The sequence below is a fragment of the Symsagittifera roscoffensis genome, chromosome 3 (genome assembly GCF_963678635.1).
Source record: "Symsagittifera roscoffensis chromosome 3, txSymRosc1.1, whole genome shotgun sequence".
In the NCBI taxonomy this organism is placed as follows: Eukaryota; Metazoa; Xenacoelomorpha; order Acoela; family Convolutidae; genus Symsagittifera; species Symsagittifera roscoffensis.
In genome coordinates this window covers 18,999,633-19,021,125 of record NC_087064.1, presented here as the reverse complement: position 1 = coordinate 19,021,125, position 21,493 = coordinate 18,999,633, and the positions used below count along the sequence as shown (strand labels likewise).

The following is a 21,493-nucleotide window of genomic DNA, read 5'->3' as shown; positions in this document are numbered from 1 at the left end:
TAGAGCACGGTAATCACACCAGTATAAGATTATTCACGTAAGTGTTATAAAAGTGCGAGTGAAAGTGTTCGATGAGATGTTAATTGACTGACCTTTGCCCTTGACCAGAAGAAGAGCGCCATCTCCATCTTGTGTGTCAGAATAGCCCAGATGCACAGTTCTCTGAAGGGGTCCTCAAATGTCTTCAGCTCCCGCACTGTATTTCTCCGTCCCCTTCTCCCCTTCCACCCATCTCCAGAGCTCCTCCTTCCAGGGGTGTTTCGGTTGTCGGGAATGGTTCTAATTAAAAATTATCAAAAACTAAGATGAGTCAGAATCACTGATTTGCACTGGTAGTTAGAGGTCCACCATGATTTGTGACCTTTTTTTAGGTCGGCCAAATTGATTTTCTGAGCTCTTCAAATCAGTACAAAGACCCTAATTTGACAATATTTTTTGCGCCGCTGGTAAATTTTTTTAAAATAGCCGAAAAATGCGTTTTTAGGCACTTTTTGGAGAATGTCGACTAAAAAATCCCGCTTTTTCGGCGCGCGCTCCCCCCTCAAAATTTGTATAAATTGGCGCCTTTGGAAAAATTTTAAGGTCAGTCAGCCAAAATTGGATATCTTAAAATAGTACAAAGGGAAGACCCTTCGTGACGGCAGGGGGTCGAATCCCTTAGTGAGACGTCTGCCCCCCCCCCTAAATCCGCAACTGCTCGTGGATAAAAGTATCACATCGTGTATTAAAAGTATCACAGAGTTTTGCGGCCACATTAATTTTTGCTAGAACTTTAAAAAATTGTAGAAAAATCAGCGAAATTGCAAAAACGTTTTTGTTTGCGATGAGGGGGTTCAATTATATAATATTACGCAATAATGAGTTTATTATAGTTAAATTGTGTTAAAATGCTGTAAATTAAATAGAATTTTCTTTCTCTCTGATTGATTCATGTAAATAAGTTCGAAAAAGGGAAAAATCCGGAAGTTTTTTTCGACTCGGAACTCTTTGGAATCTGAACCTGAAATCGAGCTTTCTTTTGAGAACACATTTGACTCTATAAATTTTCTTTGATATTCCTAGATTTGGGACGAAAAACCAACCCTACGCCATAGTTCCTTCCCATTACTTAGTAACATGGTTGGAACAGAAGTCGCCCGAAAAAAGTCTCCAGTATTTTTCTGTAATGGTTTTTTTTTGTTGTGAGGTGAAGAAGCCTGTTTGTTGGGTTTAAACCCTCCTTGATTAACCTTAGCTGGTGCTGTAGACTAGCACTAGTCCAGGTGTGTATGAGATTGTAGACGTGTTTGATCTTGAAGTAGCTCTTCGCTTTTCCATTGCGAGCCTTCTTCAGCAGCTTCACCAGTGGAGGGTACACGCTGCAGGAAGCCTCGTAGATCTGGGCCAGCTGGTTCGTCGTCAGGTATTTCCTGATATCCAGACCATGTTCCAGAAATAGCTTGATGAATTCAGGCTTGTCCTCCAATAGAGCCTAGCAATTAAGGTACAATTACTTTCCAGCAAAGCGATCTGCTAGAAAAATTGATCCGAAATTTCATTTCATTTAACTAGGATTTGACGCGCTTCAAATATTTTGGGTATTCTTTGCCAGCAGTTAGCAGATTTTTTGCGGCTTGAAATTTTGCATCCATGTTAGCTCAAAATATGGCTGAATATGCGTCGATTTCGTTATAGATTATTGTAACCGTGATGCCAGTACTAACACATCTCATTTTACATATAATTGTGTATCACGGTACTGTAGTTTTAATTGTCGGGAACCCTGCAAACCAAATCCACTTCTTTATAGACCCCAACCCCCTTCCCCACCGCTAGATAATTGACCGCTCCAAATTTTGGGGGCTCTGAAGGTTTTTCCACCAGAATTTTTATACCATAAAAAATTTATTCAAGTTTTGAAAAAATATGACGTTTGTAAGAGCCCTAAAAATTATTTTCAACGCAGTGACCAAAAGGAAAAACTAAAACATCATGCCAAATTAAGGTTAAAGAAAATTTTGGCTCAATTTTGACATGATATTCATCAGCGTTGACCCAAAGATGCAGGAGCCCCTAATAATTTTGAAACCCCGCAATGAAACCGCCTTTTTTGTTCAAAAAATGTTCAAGAACCCCCCTCCCCCTGGAAGTTTTTAACACCAATTTCCAGCTTCTTCTCTAAGTGCTCGATGACATAAATGCTGACTGGCGCCTACCTGAGTGACGAGCTCTTTGATGTTAGGCTTCTCGTTGATATCAAACCCCGTCTTCCCAAACATGCCCAGTCTTTTATCGGGACTGCCTCTGCTCGATTGCTGGAACCTAGAACCCCCCAGCCCCGTCTGGGGACTCTTCAAGTGGTCCTCGACTACCTCGTCACACCTGTTCCATCGAACTGCTAACTGCACGGGGTCCTTCCTCCTCGCAGGACCACTTTTGAGCAGGGCTCTCATTATAGCCACGTCTAAGGATTACATGAGACATTCAGACATTCACATGTATTTACAGTCGATGAACGTAGTTATGACTCTTCTATCGAGCGCGATGATTTATTTATTTATTTTCGTTTTTTTTTATTTTCAGAAAAAGTTTCAAAATTAGTTCAGGCTCAAATTTACTTTTTCGGGGTTTGAACTTTTGATTGCCTTTTAAGTTCAGTTCATATACTTTGTTGAAAGGAATGAAAACTCCACTATCGAACAGTAAAAGTGTAAATGTCACGAAAAACGTGATCGACTTCTAGTTTCGAAAGTGAAATTTAATTATCGAATTTCAAAGCTAAATCAAAATTTTATTAGCTGATCCAAATTTTTCAAATTGGGTTAATTTTATCAAAAAAATGTCAATCACAAAATGTTCTAGAACGTCAAAGAGCTTTAAGGACATCTATTTTTTTTCCGACTTTTGATACGAAAGTAACGGAATATTTGTGCTCGGGGTGGGTTTTTTTTTTTCTTCAGACAAATTTCGACTTTTTAACTAGCCATTTTTGACGGAAATTTTTTATATCATTCGAAAGCTATTGTTGCCCTGAGCTTAAATTTGAAAAGATAATTCACCTGTGATCATTTTTCGTAAAGTTATGAGGGTTTAAAGATTGCCATTTTGACCAATTTGGGACAATTAACGCGCGATATAATTCGCGCTATTAACGCGTAAGCGGAGAATTAATCCGTCTTAGAAATCGTTCCAAATTGGTTGTAAGATGCTTATTTGCCAAAAGTGATTTGTTAGAAGGAGCGAAATCTATTGTTTTGTACTTTATATGGCGTGTGGGTGGATGATTTTCATAGAAAAATTTTCAAATTTTAGAAAAAAATTTTTTTTTCATTTTATTTTATTTCATTTAATTTTTTATGTTGTTTATGTTATTACTGCTCCATAAACGTTAAAAGGCAGTCGGAACTTTCAGGGCTTCGCCCTGATACGAGCAGTCTTGTTTTCTTTGGAATTCAAAACCAAATCCGTATTTTTTGTCTGTTTACTTGCGTTCAATGACTCTATGCCAATTGCTGTTGGTTATGTTCAGTTTTCTTAATTTAGGCGGTATTTTCAAGACCGCAAATGTACATGTTTTGTTTCATTATAGTTGGTGCAAAACTTTATCACAATTGTACGACACGAAAAAAGTCAGGATGGATTAATGACTATCTATGCCTCATAATTTTGATCTCCTAAAATATCTTGTAGTCAATACACTCATGCTCATACTAAACTCTTTGGCTCTAAATCTGTGAAGAACTACAAATCTGGTTTATGGATGGTTTTTGAATGAAACGCTAAGCAAATTGACGAATAGTTACTCATACTATGCAGTCTGTCTTCCAAAAGGTATCAAGGTATCCCTAACAGTTTAATGTGTTGCGTGATCGCCTGGTAACTAACCCAGGTGACTGACTGAAAGGTCTATGCGGTAGAAGAAGACCATCTTCCGGTGCTTGACACACTTGCGCAAGAAGGGGAGGTGTCGAGACCCCTCGAACAGGGCAGAGGGGAAGATTTTGCCCTTGGGAGGCTTCGTGCTGAAACAAAACAATATAAAAATAATTCCCTGACTGGTTTTGCTGGAAAGAATTGAAACATATTTCTAAAGGCGCAAATATATGTTAATTTAGGGGAGCGTGTGCCAAAAATACGCAATTTTTTTTTAGTCAAAACCTTCCAATATAGGCCCAAAAATGACATTTTTGACCTGTTTTAACAAAAAGTCGCACGCGGCGCAAATTTTTGTCAAAATAGGGTCTCTGGTGTTTCAAGTGAGCTCGGAAAATTAATTTGGTCCACCAAAAGAAAAAAATACAACTTTTTCGACCCCCCCCCCCCCCACCCCACCCCACTCGGTGAAAATCATAGATCTGTCCCTGCTTCACTTGTTTAATGATCGTTTCTAGTTTTTTTTTCTTTATTTGATTGTTTACCGACCTGAGTTGTGTCTCCATGAGTTTTACGAGGACCTGTTCCTGCTCCTTGCTCAGCTTGAAATCTGCACTCTTCTGACTGACTCGGATCCCACTGGCTATGATGTCTGTGGCCAGTCCACTTCCCTCACACAGAATGATGGGGATCTCCTTCTCCACTGCATTCGCTGCCCGCTCGAAAGTATCAAAGTCTCCCCCAATGAGGATGAGGACGGTGGGGATGTTTAAACCCACTCCATTGAAATGCTGGCTGTCGCTCGGGTCTGCCTGCAACCCAAATTCTTTAATTTGTTCAAGTCTTCTTAGAATTAATATGAAGATCATATGCATTGTCATATATAGTATCTAATCATATATTACGTGTTGGCGCCATTGGTTAGCTATGTGTCTGGTGCGGCTACTAATTAATTAATACCTGCCAACCTTAAGTTTAGTCTGCGATGTTTGGATTCATTGTTGTTAACCGTTAAAGAATAAACGAGTCAATCTTAGTTCAGTGAATTAAAGATATTGAACCTGCATTTTTAACATGGCGCAGCAAGCAGGACAAAGCGCGGGATCAGGAAAAAATCCACTGGGAATTACGGCATTTTGGCCGAGTAAATGTACGGAAGCACCAATGTTGTGGGAGCATTGGATTACACGATTCACCTGGGGTGTAATAGCAAAACATTCATTCAATCCGACGGCATTTTATTTTGCTAATACGCTCACTGAGGCGCAAATTACCGGTCTGCCAGAGGAGGTGAATGGGAAAAATCGAGTGGAAGCAGAGCAGACACTAATTTCTAACCTCTATTTGTGTTTGGGGGAACGTGGACAGGACGAATTACATAACCGGAAGCCCCATCTGGACCTGGCGACTACCCGATATCCACGGGTTTTGGATGAATTTGAGAGTGTTTTCCGCAAGGAAAGAAACGAAACATTCGAGACGTATCAGCTACTATCTCGGAAACAACGTGACGGGGAAACGCTAGAAGAATTTCACTCCGTTTTGAGTGGACTAGCCGCTAGATGCTCATTGGGAACATTGGAACGACGGGTGTTACGTGATGTATTCATAGTAAATATGTCCAACAAGGAAGCCCAAACGGAGCTATGCCGTTCAACTAAGACACCAGATGAGGTCTACCGGATTGCTTTGTCATATGAACGGGGGGACAAATACGCAAAGTCGTATAAAATATCCGGTGGGGGACTTACTGCGGCACCAGCGGGTTCACTACAAATTAAAGCGGAGCCTATAAGCGCAATTAGAGGAGGGTACCGTCGTCCATTCCAAAGAGGCGGACGTGGATTTGGCAGGGGCGGCACAAGGGGCCGCGGAGGAGCAGCAGATCGCAAGTGCTACAATTGCGACCAGAGTGGTTTTACCCCGGACCACATTCCAAAGTGCCCAGCAAGAAATGTAACCTGCAATTTTTGCAAGAAAATGGGACACTATGAGCGAACTTGTAGAGGACGTCGATCGGCGAATAGGGGTCGCGTAGGCATGATAAATGAGGATGACACCAATGGCGGGACTACCCAAGATTATCCGGAGGAGAGTGCATCCAATTACGGAAGTTCTGTCGGATGGCTGACTGATTCAAAGACACCGGCACATGGATGGGATTCGGATAGTTCGACGGAGTATGTGGTTATGTCAATTCGGCGGAAGGAGGAAACAGAATTAAAAGTCGCGGGGGCCAAACTAGCCTTAAGAATCAACGGCAAAGCAACTCAAGCCTGGATTGACAGTGGTTCGCCAATATCCATTTTCACTATTGGGGAACTAAAACGTACCCTGGGGACAGTCAACGTACAATTGAAACCGCTGAATCCACAAGACGACCAATTCCGCGATTACGGAAACAATCCGTTAAAATTTCTGGGGAAGATGCAAGTCACGCTTCATTCCAATGGATGGACTTGTTCGTCGGATATAAACGTCATCGGAGGGTGCCGACCGTCTATTATTGGCAGGGATTTAATGCCCTTACTAGGACTGATGCTGGTACAAGCACCATCGACAGAAGGGGTGAAAAGCATACATACCACGGAAGGAACTGTGGCGATGGACAATGACCTGGATGAGTGGCAGACACATTTCTCTAAAGATATTCAAGTTGGAAACGATAAAGTTAACATTCCACCGGAAGAGGGCGTCAAAACGCGTGACCATCGGTTGACCAATCAGAAGCCACTAAAACGAATAGCTGAGTGTAATGACCGGGAAAGCGCAAAAGTAGTAAAGTCAATCACCGAATGTAAACTACAAATAACGAGCGGCAGTAGCAGCGAGGTGGAGATTGTGGATGCACGATTGGAGGCGGAGACGCATCACACCAGGGACATTCGATGCAACACAGTCATCTCCATTCCTTCGGCATTCGGAGGTGAAATTTTTCCGGTGGCATACCCAGCAGGAGGGAACGTCATCATGTCAGTAATCCCCCGGGACTGCAAGATAGTCCGCAAAAGCAGTGCACTGCCGGAGCTATTCAACCTGAAGCTCGTGGAAGCGAACTATAAAGGGGACCCCCAGATGCGCGCAATAAAAGAACTGGTGGAGAGTAAGGACCCGGATTTGGAAAAGAAGGTCAGAGCAATGGGTGCCTACCTCGGACAGCACACACATGATTTCCACGTGCGGGAAAATTGTCTGTGGATGGACGAACGACTCGTCATCCCCATACCACTCAGGAAGGCTGTGGTTAATCGGATACATGCGTTTCACCATGGGCGCTCGAGTATGTTCGACGCTGCGAGGGATGTCTGGTTTCCCTATCTCCACCGGAGTTTAGTCGCAGCTGCGGATGGATGCAAGGAATGCACCGATGCAGATTCTACTGACCCCAGAGCTCCGAGGAACATCCAACCCATGGCAACGGATTGGGAAGAACGATCCGACGTGGATTTTGATGTCGATCATATGAATCACCCTAGGCGACTGACACAAAATCAACTAGTTTCGGCGGCGGATGGAACACCAATGGCTGACGGGGACGGGAAACAGGCTTGTGGGGGAAAGTCTAAACAGCCAAGTAAACGGACCGAACTGTTGTTCCAACGACTCAAGGATAGCAATAAAAGGAAAAGTGGGGTTGCCGAGAAAGTCATCAAATCGAACGCGCCAACTACCGCGAGTAAGCTAACACTACCACTCCCAGCTATGAGTGCATTGCAACGTCGGGCGGAACTAAAGCGAGCAGCGAACAAACAGGCGGCGGGGACGAGCACACAGAGTAAAGCAAGCGCACAGAGTAAGGCTGATAACAGAGTGCGAGAATTTTCACCAGCGGAGGAGGACGATTCGGATTCGGAGTACGAGCCAATAACAATTTCCAAACACGCAGGGAACTCAACAATAGCACCAGGGCGAGATGTGGAAGGAAATGAACCAAAAATGAATAACGATGTAGAAGACGGAATTGGAAGACCAAACTTATCCGAAGGAAGCGGTGCTGGAAAATCCCAGGGGGTGGACACGGAGGTCCAGACTATGAGCAACGAGCAAGGGGGGAGTGCCCCAAATTTGAGTAACGAAGGACGAGGGGGGAAACATTCTAAAAAGAAAGGGGAACGAGTACGACGCTTACGTCTCGTATCATACTCTAGTCAAGAATCAGAAGATGGAACAGGATCACGGAAAAGTACCAGGAAGCGGACGGCGGTATCTAAATTCGGCGGGGTTATGATAGTTAGTATATTGAAAGCGAGAACATCCAAAGGAGAGGAAGACAGAGAGCGGGACACTAATTGAGCAGGAAGGCACATTTGAAAGAGGGAGTGAAAAAGGAAACTCAAGAAACTTGTTAAACTAAAACTCATGCCCAGGGAGAGGGTGGACTATCGCTGGTCTAAAACTCAAACATTTCCGTTGGATAATTTTAAAACAGTTGTTTGAAAATTGATTGTTGAGGGAATGTCATATATAGTATCTAATCATATATTACGTGTTGGCGCCTTTGGTTAGCTATGTGTCTGGTGCGGCTACTAATTAATTAATACCTGCCAACCTTAAGTTTAGTCTGCGATGTTTGGATTCATTGTTGTTAACCGTTAAAGAATAAACGAGTCAATCTTAGTTCAGTGAATTAAAGATATTGAACCTGCATTTTTAACAGCATAGAATGCTTAGCATAGATCAATATTGAAAAACAATTCTGCATTGACTGGCATCAGTTTTTAGCGGTTCTGAGAAGCTTGGAATGTTATTACAAAACCTGAGCGTTTCAGACTAATTGCTTTATAATTAAAATGCTCTGAAACTAGGAAATAGTATTCTCTGGTGATCTCTCAGACGTCTGCGCCAGCTGAGTGTAAAAACGCCATTTATTTATAAGTTTGTTTGTTCTTATGTACATAGTTTTACGATTATTGAACCTGTACAAGATTCCGTGGTCGCCCCGATTGCTCTTTACCTGAATGAGTTCCTCGAGGGAGCTGCGGACGAACAGTTCTGCGCCCTTGTTCGACTGGATGCCACTCTCCACGCCCACGAAGAACGAGCACATTGGGTTGAATGCCGGGAATCGCTCGCCTAAGAGCACATACGAGTACACGTTTGTAATATAACCGAGCGTTAACTAGGCAATAGTCCAAACACATGCAAACAGAATTGTGAGGACATTTTTATTATCTGGGTACTTAAAATGCAGGGGTTCAAGTTGGGTACCATATTAAAGCTTTTTCAGTCGTTATTTTGAATCTAATAAATTGAAAAACTTTCTCAGTGCCGAGAAAAACTGGGCTGATTTTTTTTGCTATTCATTTTGCATGTCAAATGGACTTTTCACCTCTACTCAACAATGAATGATTTTTCACTTGAAAGCAAGTTAACATCTGACTAATATGGCTAGAAGGCCCCCCGGCTGACCAAAAATGGTTATCATATAGCTTTCATACATATAAAAATGTTATTCAATCATTTCCATACAATTACAAACGTACAGAAATTGTTTGAAAACTCTATGAGAAGTATTTATCCATATATGGAACTTGTATGACTCGAATTTTTCCAAAAGCTCCATGTATGTAATTGTATGATAATCATTTTTCTTGCATGGAGGTCAATATGGGTTTGCTAACTTGAACTTAAAATGCAGGGGTTCAAGTTGGGTACCATATTAAAGCTTTTTCAGTCGTTATTTTGAATCTAATAAATTGAAAAACTTTCTCAGTGCCGAGAAAAACTGGGCTGATTTTTTTTGCTATTCATTTTGCATGTCAAATGGACTTTTCACCTCTACTCAACAATGAATGATTTTTCACTTGAAAGCAAATTAACATCTGACTAATATGGCTAGAAGGCCCCCCGGCTGACCAAAAATGGTTATCATATAGCTTTCATACATATAAAAATGTTATTCAATCATTTCCATACAATTACAAACGTACAGAAATTGTTTGAAAACTCTATGAGAAGTATTTATCCATATATGGAACTTGTATGACTCGAATTTTTCCAAAAGCTCCATGTATGTAATTGTATGATAATCATTTTTCTTGCATGGAGGTCAATATGGGTTTGCTAATTGCAAATCAACCGAGAACTCTTAATTCTAAATCCCTCATAGGTTTTGTGGATACACTACTGACTTCGAATGCATCAGAAATATTGCCAAATTGGTGTCGTATTATTCCATTTAACACATCTAACGTCAGGGGCGGATCTAGGATTTCTCGAGGGGGGGGGGGGGCGGGTTTTCAAAAAATTTTCGAAAATTTTGTCGACCTTTTTTTTAGGTCGACCGAATTGATTTTTCGAGCTCTCCCTAAGCTCGGTTTAGTCTCTGTTTTGATAAAATTATCTGCGCCGCAGGCAAAATTTTGAAAAAACAATCCATAAAAGGCATTTTCATGCACTTTTTGAAAAATTTTGACCAAAAAATCGCGTTTTTTTCGGCGCGCGCTCCCCCCTCAAAAGTATATATTGGCGCCAGAGGCGCCTTTAGAAAAATTTTAGGGTTGGTCGGCCAAAACTGGATTTTGTAAAAAGTACCAAAGGTGGGATCCTTTGCGTCAGCAGGGGACTGAATCCCTGAGGGGGGGGGGGGGGGAGGCGTCTGCCTGCCCCCCCCCTAAATCCGCCCCTGTCTAACGTAATATATCCTTATGAAAAAAATGACCTTTTTTACAGGAGTCGTTGCAATCCTGTTACCAAATGCATCAAAGATTAATTGATAACTTCGAGACCGATTCACAGTTCAAGATTTTTATGACATAGAAATTAGTTCAAATTTAAAAAAGCTATTTTCTTTCGAAAAAGGTATTAGTTAAGACCTGACATAATTTTGTATAATGAATTGAACTTCAGTCAATAATGGCATTGAAATGCATTTTAATTGTTTGTTTCTGATGGCTAAACTAAATGAGGTTTAGATGCTACTTCAATGCTCCAATTTTAATCATGAATCTTTTGGCCTTGATTTGCTTTTTGTTAAGTTTGAGTACTCTCAATTCCCGAGTCGCAAATGAAATCAACATTGAGTTTGTTAAACAAAACGAAAACCTGTCGGGAAATGGTACTTCAGGATACTTGCAATCGGGCAAAAGTTTTTGTGGTCATTTCTTATCTGATCTTTTTGATACTTTTTTAAAACTCAATCAATATTTCGAGTACATCTTTTATAGTTATTATATGCAGCGATGTAAAATTCGATTTTTAATTTTAATGCTAATATAGTTATCTTTCCATGTTCCCTTTTACTGAATTGAGAAGGCTTGTCGTTGTTTTTTATATAATTCTCTAAACAGTAAATTTTATTAGAATGAAAACTGTTCAAACATTTCAGTCCGAATTGCCCGTATACTGACTAATCTAGCGCCCAGTCCTCCCCCTCTGTCAAATCGGACCCTATCCTCTATCGTGAATGGGCTAGATAGTCCTCGGAGACAGTTCTTTGTACGAATCAAGTACAGGCTGAGCTTCTGTGGGGGAAGTGTTATCAACGAGAGATTCGTCCTCACAGCTGCTCACTGTGTCGCTTCTCTGCTGCGTGAGTTACCTCTCAAATCTTTTGTTCCGACCACGAAGTTTGTATTCAGTTACTTATTGTTTTCCACGCAAAATGAAGTACTACTGCTGGCGTAATGCGACAATTCGCCACAAAAGACAGCTCGCAATAAAAGACAAGCCGCAGTAAAAAACAACTCGCAGTATACTCACCACCGCTGTCAGTGAAAAAGTTAAAATCACTTTACCTTTATGTACACCACCTCCCCTTGAAGTGTAGGGAGTGCAGCCTGTATTTAGACAACCGCGTATTCATACTCGTCAGTATTTAGACAAATCCTGTATGAACCAATCAGAATCCAGAAAAGACATAAATAATCCAAAATAAATAAATATTATTCATTAATTTCTTCTTTGTCTCGATTCTGATTGGTTGAAACAGTATTTGTCTAAATACTGACGAGTCTGAATACGCGTTTGTCTAAATACTGCTATGTAACCAAGTGTAGTTATAACGCAAAACGTTTGATTTTCCCGTGGTGATTGTCTACTTAGGGCGATGCAATTTTGATAACAGCGTTTCGGAAATTAGAAGACAAGCAAATTAGACAATCAGAAATTGGGTACCGGACATCAAGCCGACGGGACTTCAATCCGAATTGTAAAATTAGGGACTTCAAGCCGAAAATTTTGTCCCTAAGTCATGAAATATGATTAATTTGAAAAATTTTTTGAAGAATTTCTCAATTTCATTATCTTTATTCGGTAATTATTAGCGTTTTCATAGAATTTAAGCCTCCAAATGATGCTTAGGAAAGTTGAAAAATAAAACACGGTTGAAGGTAAGTTTTTTTGTTTATAATTTATGCATTTCAAAAACCGGCTGATATTATTAACGGATGCCAATCCCAAGTGATTCTTTGTCATAAATAACGCTTATTATGGAGTAAAATAGCTTACGATTTTGACAAGCAACGTTTTACAGATGAAAAAATAATGATTTGAGGTGCTTGTAAAGTTTAATTTTTGGCCTGAAGTCCCTTCGGCTTGAAGTCCCGTCGGCTTGTTGTCCTAGACCCTCAGAAAGTAACGGGAATGTAGATTGCGTGAATTTTGTTTACATACTTGAATTAAGTTTTGTTTGGGTAAACACTGGTTATCCAAACCGCAAATCTGATTATCTAAGTCACAGGTGTATGAGTTACGCATTTCAAAATCTGTTATACTTTTTCAATTTATTGTTTCATAAATAATTTTTTTAAATGATCAGGTGTCTGTAACTTCAATTTAAACAAAAAATGTTGTTGGTCCGGTTCTAATCGTCTAAACTCACAAAAAGTTATTGCTTAAAATTTGTCAACTTGCGGTGGTCTAATTTGCTTGTCGTCTAGTTTCCTACGACCCTTCGATAAAAACACTTGTGAAGGCTTAATAGGACTGGTGCTTAAGTATTCATGAATCCAATTGATTAAACCTTTTCTCATATGATTTCTACTATGAAATTTTGTTCTGCTTTGGCTGTAAAGCTTCATACACAATGCTAAACCATTTTAAAACACTTACATTTACAGCATGATTGAATAAAATTGAGAGGATTTTGTTGCCATTTTCTGCAAGTTTCCAGTCCAAGTTTTTTTTTCTAACTAACCGTTCTAATACTTTTCGCCTATTTTTCCCGAAAATAAAACAAAGATTTAGTGCATGGTGGATGTTGGACCTACTTTGTAAAGCTAAATAGTTTAGAAAAGGTCATCTTTGTCACAATTTTCTTGATTTCCTGCTCTATGCTGCTTTTTGTAGGCCACGCTTTTTTTATTTTTCGTTTGATTTTTCTTGACTACTGTTGATTGAATACTTACTGCTAATATAATCGTTTTAATAATCGTAAACTTTTTCAACAATTAACCTTCTGATTTTTCTTGACTACTGTTAATTTCTGAGTCTGAATAATTTTTTTTCTAAAACGTTTTTGCAATTAATTGACTCGCTAATTTAAAAATATGACAGTCGGTCATATCCCGAAGTTTTATGTTGAATTTGGGGCAAAATGGTTTTTTTTTTTAAAAAATCGAATTGGCCATGTCAGGCTTAAGTTTATCGCAGCAAATGAAATGAAAAACAGATTATCAGAGGAGTCGATTAATAATAGCGGAAAAATTGGCAGAAAAACTGGCCTAGAGTAAAATTGCTATTTGCAATTTTACCGAAATGACCCATTTGAGTTGTCTTGTTTCCGACAGAGAACACCAAAAATTCCTACGAAAACGCTCGCGCTGGGAAAAAACACCTGGATTGGGCAGGTCGACGGGTGAAGCGACCCAATGATTCAGATGATAAAACCTCTTGAGTAAAAACTAGTCGAAATTATCAAACTTCGAATTATCTTAATTACTTTACTTTATCGATTTCTGAGCCGTAGTCACTATGTGAGTACTGAATTTAATTTCCAGAGTGCATTTTATGAGAGCTGTATTGTGGTAAGGCGGGTTTGAAGTCGATCCATCTGAAATTGATCAAACGTCCACTGTCCAATAAAAACTAATGGCATTAACTTGAGTTTCCGACCCTGTTTTTAGCAACGTTCGCGTGTATTAGGTATTTAGAGACCTAGCCATGGGGTCGTTCTTATTTCTAGGGTTGGGGTATTTTGGTAGTAGCCTTTAAGCTGTAACACGATCTTGAAGTCCCCTGTCTCAAGCGAATGAACTGGCTCAGGCAGAATGAGGTGCAAAAACACAAGAGGGTCCCTGACCCTTGAGCCAATGGTTATAAGGCTTATTTCTATTAACGACTGTTACAAAAAGGTGCATTTTTTTTGTTGAAATCAGCTACAAAAAAGTTTTGCTGCTCCTCAAGCTACTATGATATCTACTCATTAGCAAGGTAGTTCTTCTTTCTTTTCTTCATTTCTCTTGACCAACAAGCACTCCCCAGAGACAGAATTTATAATTTTTTTTTTCTTCAGATAAGTTTCGAGAGTCTTGTTCAAATACAGCTATTCGTACAAATACAGGCTTCAAACAGGTGTTCTTTTTGTCGGAATTGAGGTGCGTTGTTTCAATGTTCAACTATTTTAACTGATACTAATTTTGAACTGCAAGCTTAAAATGTAATTTTATTGTCGACGTTTTTGGCATGTTTTCCCTGAGGGTGACTAAAGCTTACAGCAACAGATCTAGCCTCGATCCTAGCCAGGTCACCTAATTGATCCTTTAGTTTTTTAATGTAAAAATGACCATGATTGGAACCTTCTGTGCTATTTAAGACAATTTGATGAACCGCATTTTTCTTTAATTCATGTGAGACAATTCATGTCATGAATATGTGCTACTATTACAGCAACCGGCTATTGCTGGTTTTGCTTTGATTCTGGTATCGGCACGTCGGCAGCTAGTTTCTTATAATTCTTAATATCTCGCAGGCAATATATGACTCTGTCAAAACCCTACGCTGATATGCGCTCTCATTTTATGTTGACGGCTGTAAAAAAAATGTATCTGAAGGACCTTCAATCTGAAAGCATGTCTGTGAATGAAGATAATCTTCCTTGTTGTAGCACGGCAGTTGACTGTGGAGGTTGGGGACCACTCAGTGCCTGATTCGTTCTTGACAAACTACTTTGCGGACGCGGTGTTCATCGCACCAGGGTTAGAAGAGATATTATATGTAGTCAATGTGAAGCTTTAATTGAGCAAAATTGAACCAACAATCATATTGCGAACCAAAAAAAATCAGCTTCAAGTCGCCCTTTTAGTTAACTCATTATTTAAAATTTTGTGACGACGCTTTTCCAAGGGTGAGATTGTGGGTGCACAAAGGAAGAAATGAGCAAAAATGAGTGTGATGTCCTATTAAAAAATCTTTGCGGATTGATTAAAGTTTTGAAAATTTGCTTTGAAAAACCTCTATTGTCAATAACGTGTAGAGGATAAAGTGGGTAGTTGAGGTTATATGTTTTAGATTTGAGTTCAGCGATACGCCAGTGAATGACTTGGCTCTCGTGCGAACCAGAAGTCCCATAGCTCACGGAAATCAGATAGCTCTCCCCATCTGCCCAGACCTCATTCGGCCAGACGATATGCCCAGTACTTTCCTCGGCTTCTGTGGAATGGGTGCAACCTCCTCGCGGTCCTACTCTTTCCCACCTACTCTTCAGGAGACTTTTTTCAAACAGATTCCTTTCGAGACATACGGTCTCTTTCAATTCAACTTCTGCAGGTAAAGTCATGCCTTTGTCTGCTACTCCTATTCGAAGATTTTTTCTCAATTGCTCGTAAAATTTTTCAATTAGAGCGATGATGATAAATAGCACCAAAAAAACGTTCACGATTCAAATTAAATTCCAAAACGTACAATCCAAAATCATGCTGCAGGTTTGAAGTTTTAAACTAATCATCACCGGAGTGTTTTGCAATCAAGAATTGATTTTACCCGCTGGAGGATGCCGAACTTGATTTTCTCGCTATCCTAAGGGTCTCAAATGGGTGCTATTTTGTGACATCCGGTTTTGAACAACCAAACTACGCGCGAAAGGGGGGGGCAAATAAACGCCCAAGAATTCGTAACTAATGGCTTAAATACGGCAGTTGAAGTTTCGACCACCTCAACATAGATTAGGAAGGAACAATGGCGTGTTTGGATTTTTCACGCGATTTCATTCCGTAAAAAAAGCTGTATATAGTTACCATTATAGTTACCTCGTGAGAAAGTGAAAGTTACATTTAAAAACTATTAATTTTTACGATTGTTTTCTAGAATAAAATCATATCAAATAGCGTAACCTCTCGATCTCCAAAGGTTTTGTACCCTTGCGATAAAGAGGGTATTGCAATCGGTTAGTAGACTTTTTTCTCGTAAACAACTTTTTTCCTAGATGGTTAACAAGACTGCTCGAATCAGGGCGAAGCCCTGAATGTTCCGACTGCCTTTTAAGGTCTATAAAGCAGTAGTAATATGAAAAATTTTAATAAAAAAAAACATTACGTTTATTTTAGAAGTTCGAGCTTTTTTGTGAAAACATCCCCCCAAATGCCATATTAACTGCAAAACAAAGTGAACGATTTTGCTCCTATTAACAAATCAATAATGGCAAATAGGCTTCTTTCAACCATTTTGGAACGATTTCTAAGACGGAATAAATCTCCGCTTACGCGTTAATAGCGCGATATATATCGCGCGTTAATTGTCTCAAGTTCGTAATCTTTAAACCCCCATAATTTAAGACAAAAATGAACATATGTGAAATATATATATTTTCAAATTTAAGCTCAGGACAACAATAGCTTTCGAATGATATAAAAAATTCCGTCTAAAATGGCTAGTTAGAAAGTCAAAATTTGTCTGAAGAAAAAAAAACACACCCGAGCACAAATTTCCGTTATTTTTGTACATTGTTGGAACAATTATGCATTGTCTGTGTGTCACTGCATGGTTAATTTATATCATGGTTACTGAATTTGCCTGTATTTGCATTGCATGGTCAGTGTACCACTGCATCCTTAATTATTAGCATGGTTACTGTTTTTGCCTTTACTGTATTGTTTTTAATGATATTCATAAAACTTTTGGTAAATTTTCGGCACTGAGGTCGTTGGGTTTTAATTATCTTGGCTTATCTTCTTTTTTTAAAATTAATTTGTTGGTTTTTTGACAAATGAGTTCCTGCGAGAAGTTTTTGGAAAATATAAATTGCCCTCTTAAGCAATCCATAATACAAAAAAAACCAATCGTTCCAACACAAAATTGTAAATTAAGCGAGATAAGCGAGGAGATGAAAAAAAAACATTGTAAAAACTCAAATACGTTTACCCCACCCCAACTTCATGTTTACTAAGGTCATCAACCCCACTCCCCCTATTTACAGTTTAAACTCCCCAATGTTTTTTTCACAATTGAACAGGGTGGGGGAGGGGTGCTCAACGTGTAAGTTTCTTAACATCCCCCTACCCACGCACGGTCAGTAAAAAGTATGGCTTGAGTCCTCAAAAGTTCGTCGCTGTTAAATATTTTCAGAATGTTTTTTGTAGTGTTTTTTTTCAAAAATTTGCCTGCGGCGTTAAAAAATTGGCCAAGACAAGGTCTTTTTAGTGATAATGGAGAGCTCGTAAAATCAATTTGGTCGACCTAAAAAAAGATCCAAAAGCAAAAAGTCAACAAAAGTTTCGAAAAACTTTCAAAAATCCACCCCGCCCCCTCCACCATCAGGCGTGATCTAGGAATTTCTTGAGGGGGGATTTTTAAAAAAAGGGGGGGCGAATTTTTAGGTCAACCAAATTGATCATCTGAGCTCTCCCAAATCACTATAAAGACTTTGGGTCGGTAGGGCGTCGAATCCCTGAAAGAAGGGGCGTCTCACCTTAAATCCGCTACTATTTGGAATATCTAAATTAGCCCGCATGCCCATATCTTTGTTAATTGAACATTGGAAACAGAATTGTCAGATACAAATAAGACTGCCTTTTAAGATTTATGGAGCAGTAATAACATGAAAAATGGATCTTGTTAACTATTTCTATGATGGGCGGTCTAGTTGAAAATGAGTTTTGGTATTTCTATTATCATATCGTTATAATGAAAGCCATAGTTTTAGACCATCTAAAAAGAATCGATGTCTAAGGTTTAAAGTCAAAAAGCGATTCACCTCTAATTAACAAAGTGCAAAATTCGTATATGCTTAACTGTTCAATTCTTTTTTATGGGGGGTGTGATTCGTCACATGATACCATAGGGAGGAAGTAGTTGACAAGATCCGAAAAAATAAAATAAAATGAAAAAAATTAAATTTTTTAAATAGGGATTTTTGTGCAAATAATCCTCCGACAAACCATTTAAAATACGAAGAGATCGATTTTGTTCCTAGTAAGAAATCAATTATGGCAAATAAGTTTCCTTCAAACAATTTGGAACGATTTCTAAGAGGGACTAAATCTCCTCTTACGCGTTAATAGAGCGAAACATATCGCGCGTTAATTGTCTCAAAATGGCAATCTTTAAACCCCCATAACTTCACAAAAAATGATCAAAAGTGAAATGTCTTCTTAAATTTAAACTTAAGAAAACAACACCATTTGAATGATATAAAAATTGGGCCAAAAATTGCTAGTTAAAAAGTCGATTTTCGTCTGCAGAAAAAAACCACCCCGAGCACAAATGTTCCATCAAATGTTCCATCACTTTCGTTAAAAAAGTCGGAATAAAACGTTGCTCTTGAGGTGTCGGAAAAAAGAGCACGGTAAAAGCGCGCACTGAACTACTAACCACTGCGCGCACTGAAAGACTAACTCAACTACCACAGCGCACAAATGTTCCATCACTTTCGTTACAAAAGTCGGAATAAAAAGTTGCTCTTGAGATGTGGAAAGAAACGAGCACGGTAAAGCGCGCACTGAACTACTAACCACTGCGCGCACTGAACTAGTAACTCAACTACTAACTGAACTAACACAGTGCGCACTGAACTACTAACTCAGTAAAAAGAGAAAGTATTTGATTATATTACAATTATAATTGCACTTTTGTCAAAATTATAATTAATTATAAGCGCCAAATTTATGTGTTTAAACGATTTATAATCCATTACAATGGTAACGTTTTTGTGTCATTATAATTAAGTCATAATCAATGATAATTGATTTTTATTTTTCCTAAAATCTTTTATAATCGCTTATGATCTATTACAATGATAACATTTTTTGTGTCATTATAATAAGTTATAATCAATTATAATTGATTATAATTTTTCCTAAAATCTCTTATAATCGCTTACAATCTATTATAATCTCTTTTAATCTCTTTTCTTAAAATCTATTAAAATTTCATATAATCGCTTATAAACTCTTTTATTGAAATCTATTATAGTAGATTATATTTATTTTTCGTCAAAAATCTCGAAAAGTGAGCTGTCTTGTTGCTCTTTGGTTCATTAGTTTCATAGAGACCCCTTCATATTAGTTGAAAGAATCCCGCGGTAGGTGAAATATAACTCTTCTATAAAAAACCATCAAACTCAAGCAGTGTGCTGATATTTTGGTGGTCAAAAAAATTTAAAATAGGCATCATGAAACAATTATAATCAAGAAGAAATGAAAAACATGTTATAAATTTGAATTGATTTGAAAACTGCTTAAACAATTTTCCCATTTTTTTTATAAAGCAACGTTTACGAAAAGCATAAAATATAAGCAATTCAGGTGGAAGGTTGAAGTCAAAAGGTGCAAACAGAAGGGATTATAAACAATTATAATCGATTATAGTCGATTTCTTGTTCAAAACAAGTCAGATAGAAATTCGGTTATATGTTATAATTGTTATGATTCGGTTATCAATGTATTATAATTGATGATATTTGATTTCAAAAGAGAGATTATAATCGATTATTAATTGATTAAAATCAATTTTTGTCTCAATATTTGTAACACTGGTGCTAAAATCATATTATAATCGATTTTTAACGCTTGAAACTGGATGCGGGAATGTACGTTATGAACCCAAAACGCTCATTCATTACATGCCAACTAGCCATTATAGACTGATCAAAAAAATATTCTGATCGAAATATTCTGTGATTATTACGCAGCAACTGGCTACTTTCATTTCAAGTTTCATTTTAAAAATTTAGAGTCAATTCTCCTACCCGATTGAGATATTATAAATAGCCGTGTTTAACTTCGAGTGTTGCGACGAGGGGCCATGTGAACAGTTTTCCCCTTAATAGACCAAGTGTAAAATCTCACGACTAAATTTAAATGGCAAATTCAAGGCGTAGGGCCTGCATGTGTTATGCTCAAGTCTGGTAACTTGGTCCGCGATGATTTATTAATGCTGCGACATTAACAATCTTGTGAATTGAAAAAGTAAAAGGACTCCAAACAACTACATTGCTACCAATTATTTTATTTTTAGACATGACCTTGTATGCACCAGTCCACTGTTGGGCGATGACGCACACATTGCAGTGATGGACGAGGGAGGACCACTCTACATTCTAGACTGCGAGGAATTTCTGGAACCTCCCCGATGTCTTTACGGAGTTGCCACCTATTCTCGCAACCGAAATCAGGCACAGTACAAAACAACTATGCCTCAAGGGGCTTCAAAACAACTTTGCCAACCTTTAGGATATCAAATTAATATTCCGAGTTCTCTTAGATCAGTAAAATTTTAGGCTTGGTTGGTCAGAACTGGATATCGTAAAATGGGTAGTACTTAAGGACATAGTAGCGAGTACTCTTTAGAAATGTTTGGCAAACAGAATTGAAGGGGCAGAACTGTCAATTTACAGAAAAATTATGTTTTTATCAGGAACACAATGAGGAGGGGTACGGGCCAGGGAGCTACTTTGTTCGAGTGGGTCTCTTTCTCAGCTGGATAGACCATGTCATGCAACACAACCCTGGGGGAGGCAGCGGTCGGAGAGGGCCAATGGGTGATGACTGAGAAAAATTATGCCGAAAGACAACAAAATGTGATAATAATTTGAACCAAACGTTTACTTTGCTTTCGTGTTATCATCACTCCGTGTTTTATTTGGCATGCTAACCTATTGTTTTGATTAGGAGGAATTTAGGGCAGAAAAGCGATTCGGTTAGTATCTCCTCGGTATATTGAGACATTGGATGTCTAAAAACGCCCAATTTAAAAAAAAAGTTTTTTTTTATTCAATTATTCGAAAAAGTCAAGTACTCAGTTTACATGTATCAGTTTACATGTAAACATAGAAAGCGCAGAAAGGCCAGCCTTTGTGGGACTTGCACTGTAACAATTTTATTACGTGGTTCTGAGATTAAAACGTTATCATCGTTTTTCATTTATTAACAAAGTTTAGATTGATGGTAAAATTTGATAAATACCAGTTTTTTTTCGAATCAAAACTACAGTGCTGATTTAAATTATCTGGACAAAATGAATAAAACTTGATTTTTCAAACACGTTTTTATTTCAAATTGGGTTAAGATTTGGCAAAAAGTGAAGAACACAAAAGTTCTTTCATCGCAATTAATATAGTGCAATTTTTTCTCCGAATTTCTCAACCTAAATTTTACACCAAAAATGGGTCTTTTTTCAGAAAATCAAGAAATAAAATGAAACTACTTTGTTAATTGATGAGGAATATATATCACAAGAAGTTTCTTCTACAGCCCAACAAATTTCTACA

General features: G+C 38.5%; 2 protein-coding genes across 10 annotated transcripts in view; one reads left to right on the top strand and one right to left on the bottom strand.

Moving 5' to 3' along the window:
* Positions 1-21,493, bottom strand: part of LOC134841325 (transient receptor potential cation channel subfamily M member 1-like) — a 106,892-nt gene that overhangs the window by 15,971 nt on the left and 69,428 nt on the right. For all 9 annotated transcript variants that reach the window (XM_063857239.1, XM_063857237.1, XM_063857236.1 and 6 more), the window contains 6 exons: positions 8,807-8,925; positions 4,402-4,664; positions 3,865-4,001; positions 2,196-2,443; positions 1,230-1,471; positions 93-279 (listed from right to left, as the gene is read on the bottom strand). In XM_063857239.1, coding sequence (XP_063713309.1) covers positions 93-279; positions 1,230-1,471; positions 2,196-2,443; positions 3,865-4,001; positions 4,402-4,664; positions 8,807-8,925 — 1,196 coding nt within the window. The remainder of the gene's footprint in view (positions 1-92; positions 280-1,229; positions 1,472-2,195; positions 2,444-3,864; positions 4,002-4,401; positions 4,665-8,806; positions 8,926-21,493) is intronic.
* On the top strand, positions 10,757-20,775 carry LOC134842914 (chymotrypsin-like elastase family member 1). The gene is made up of 6 exons (XM_063859443.1): positions 10,757-10,909; positions 11,210-11,383; positions 14,897-14,987; positions 15,301-15,558; positions 20,242-20,398; positions 20,641-20,775. Exons 1-6 carry the CDS (start codon positions 10,795-10,797, stop codon positions 20,773-20,775), a joined length of 930 nt encoding a protein of 309 aa, XP_063715513.1. The 5' UTR covers positions 10,757-10,794.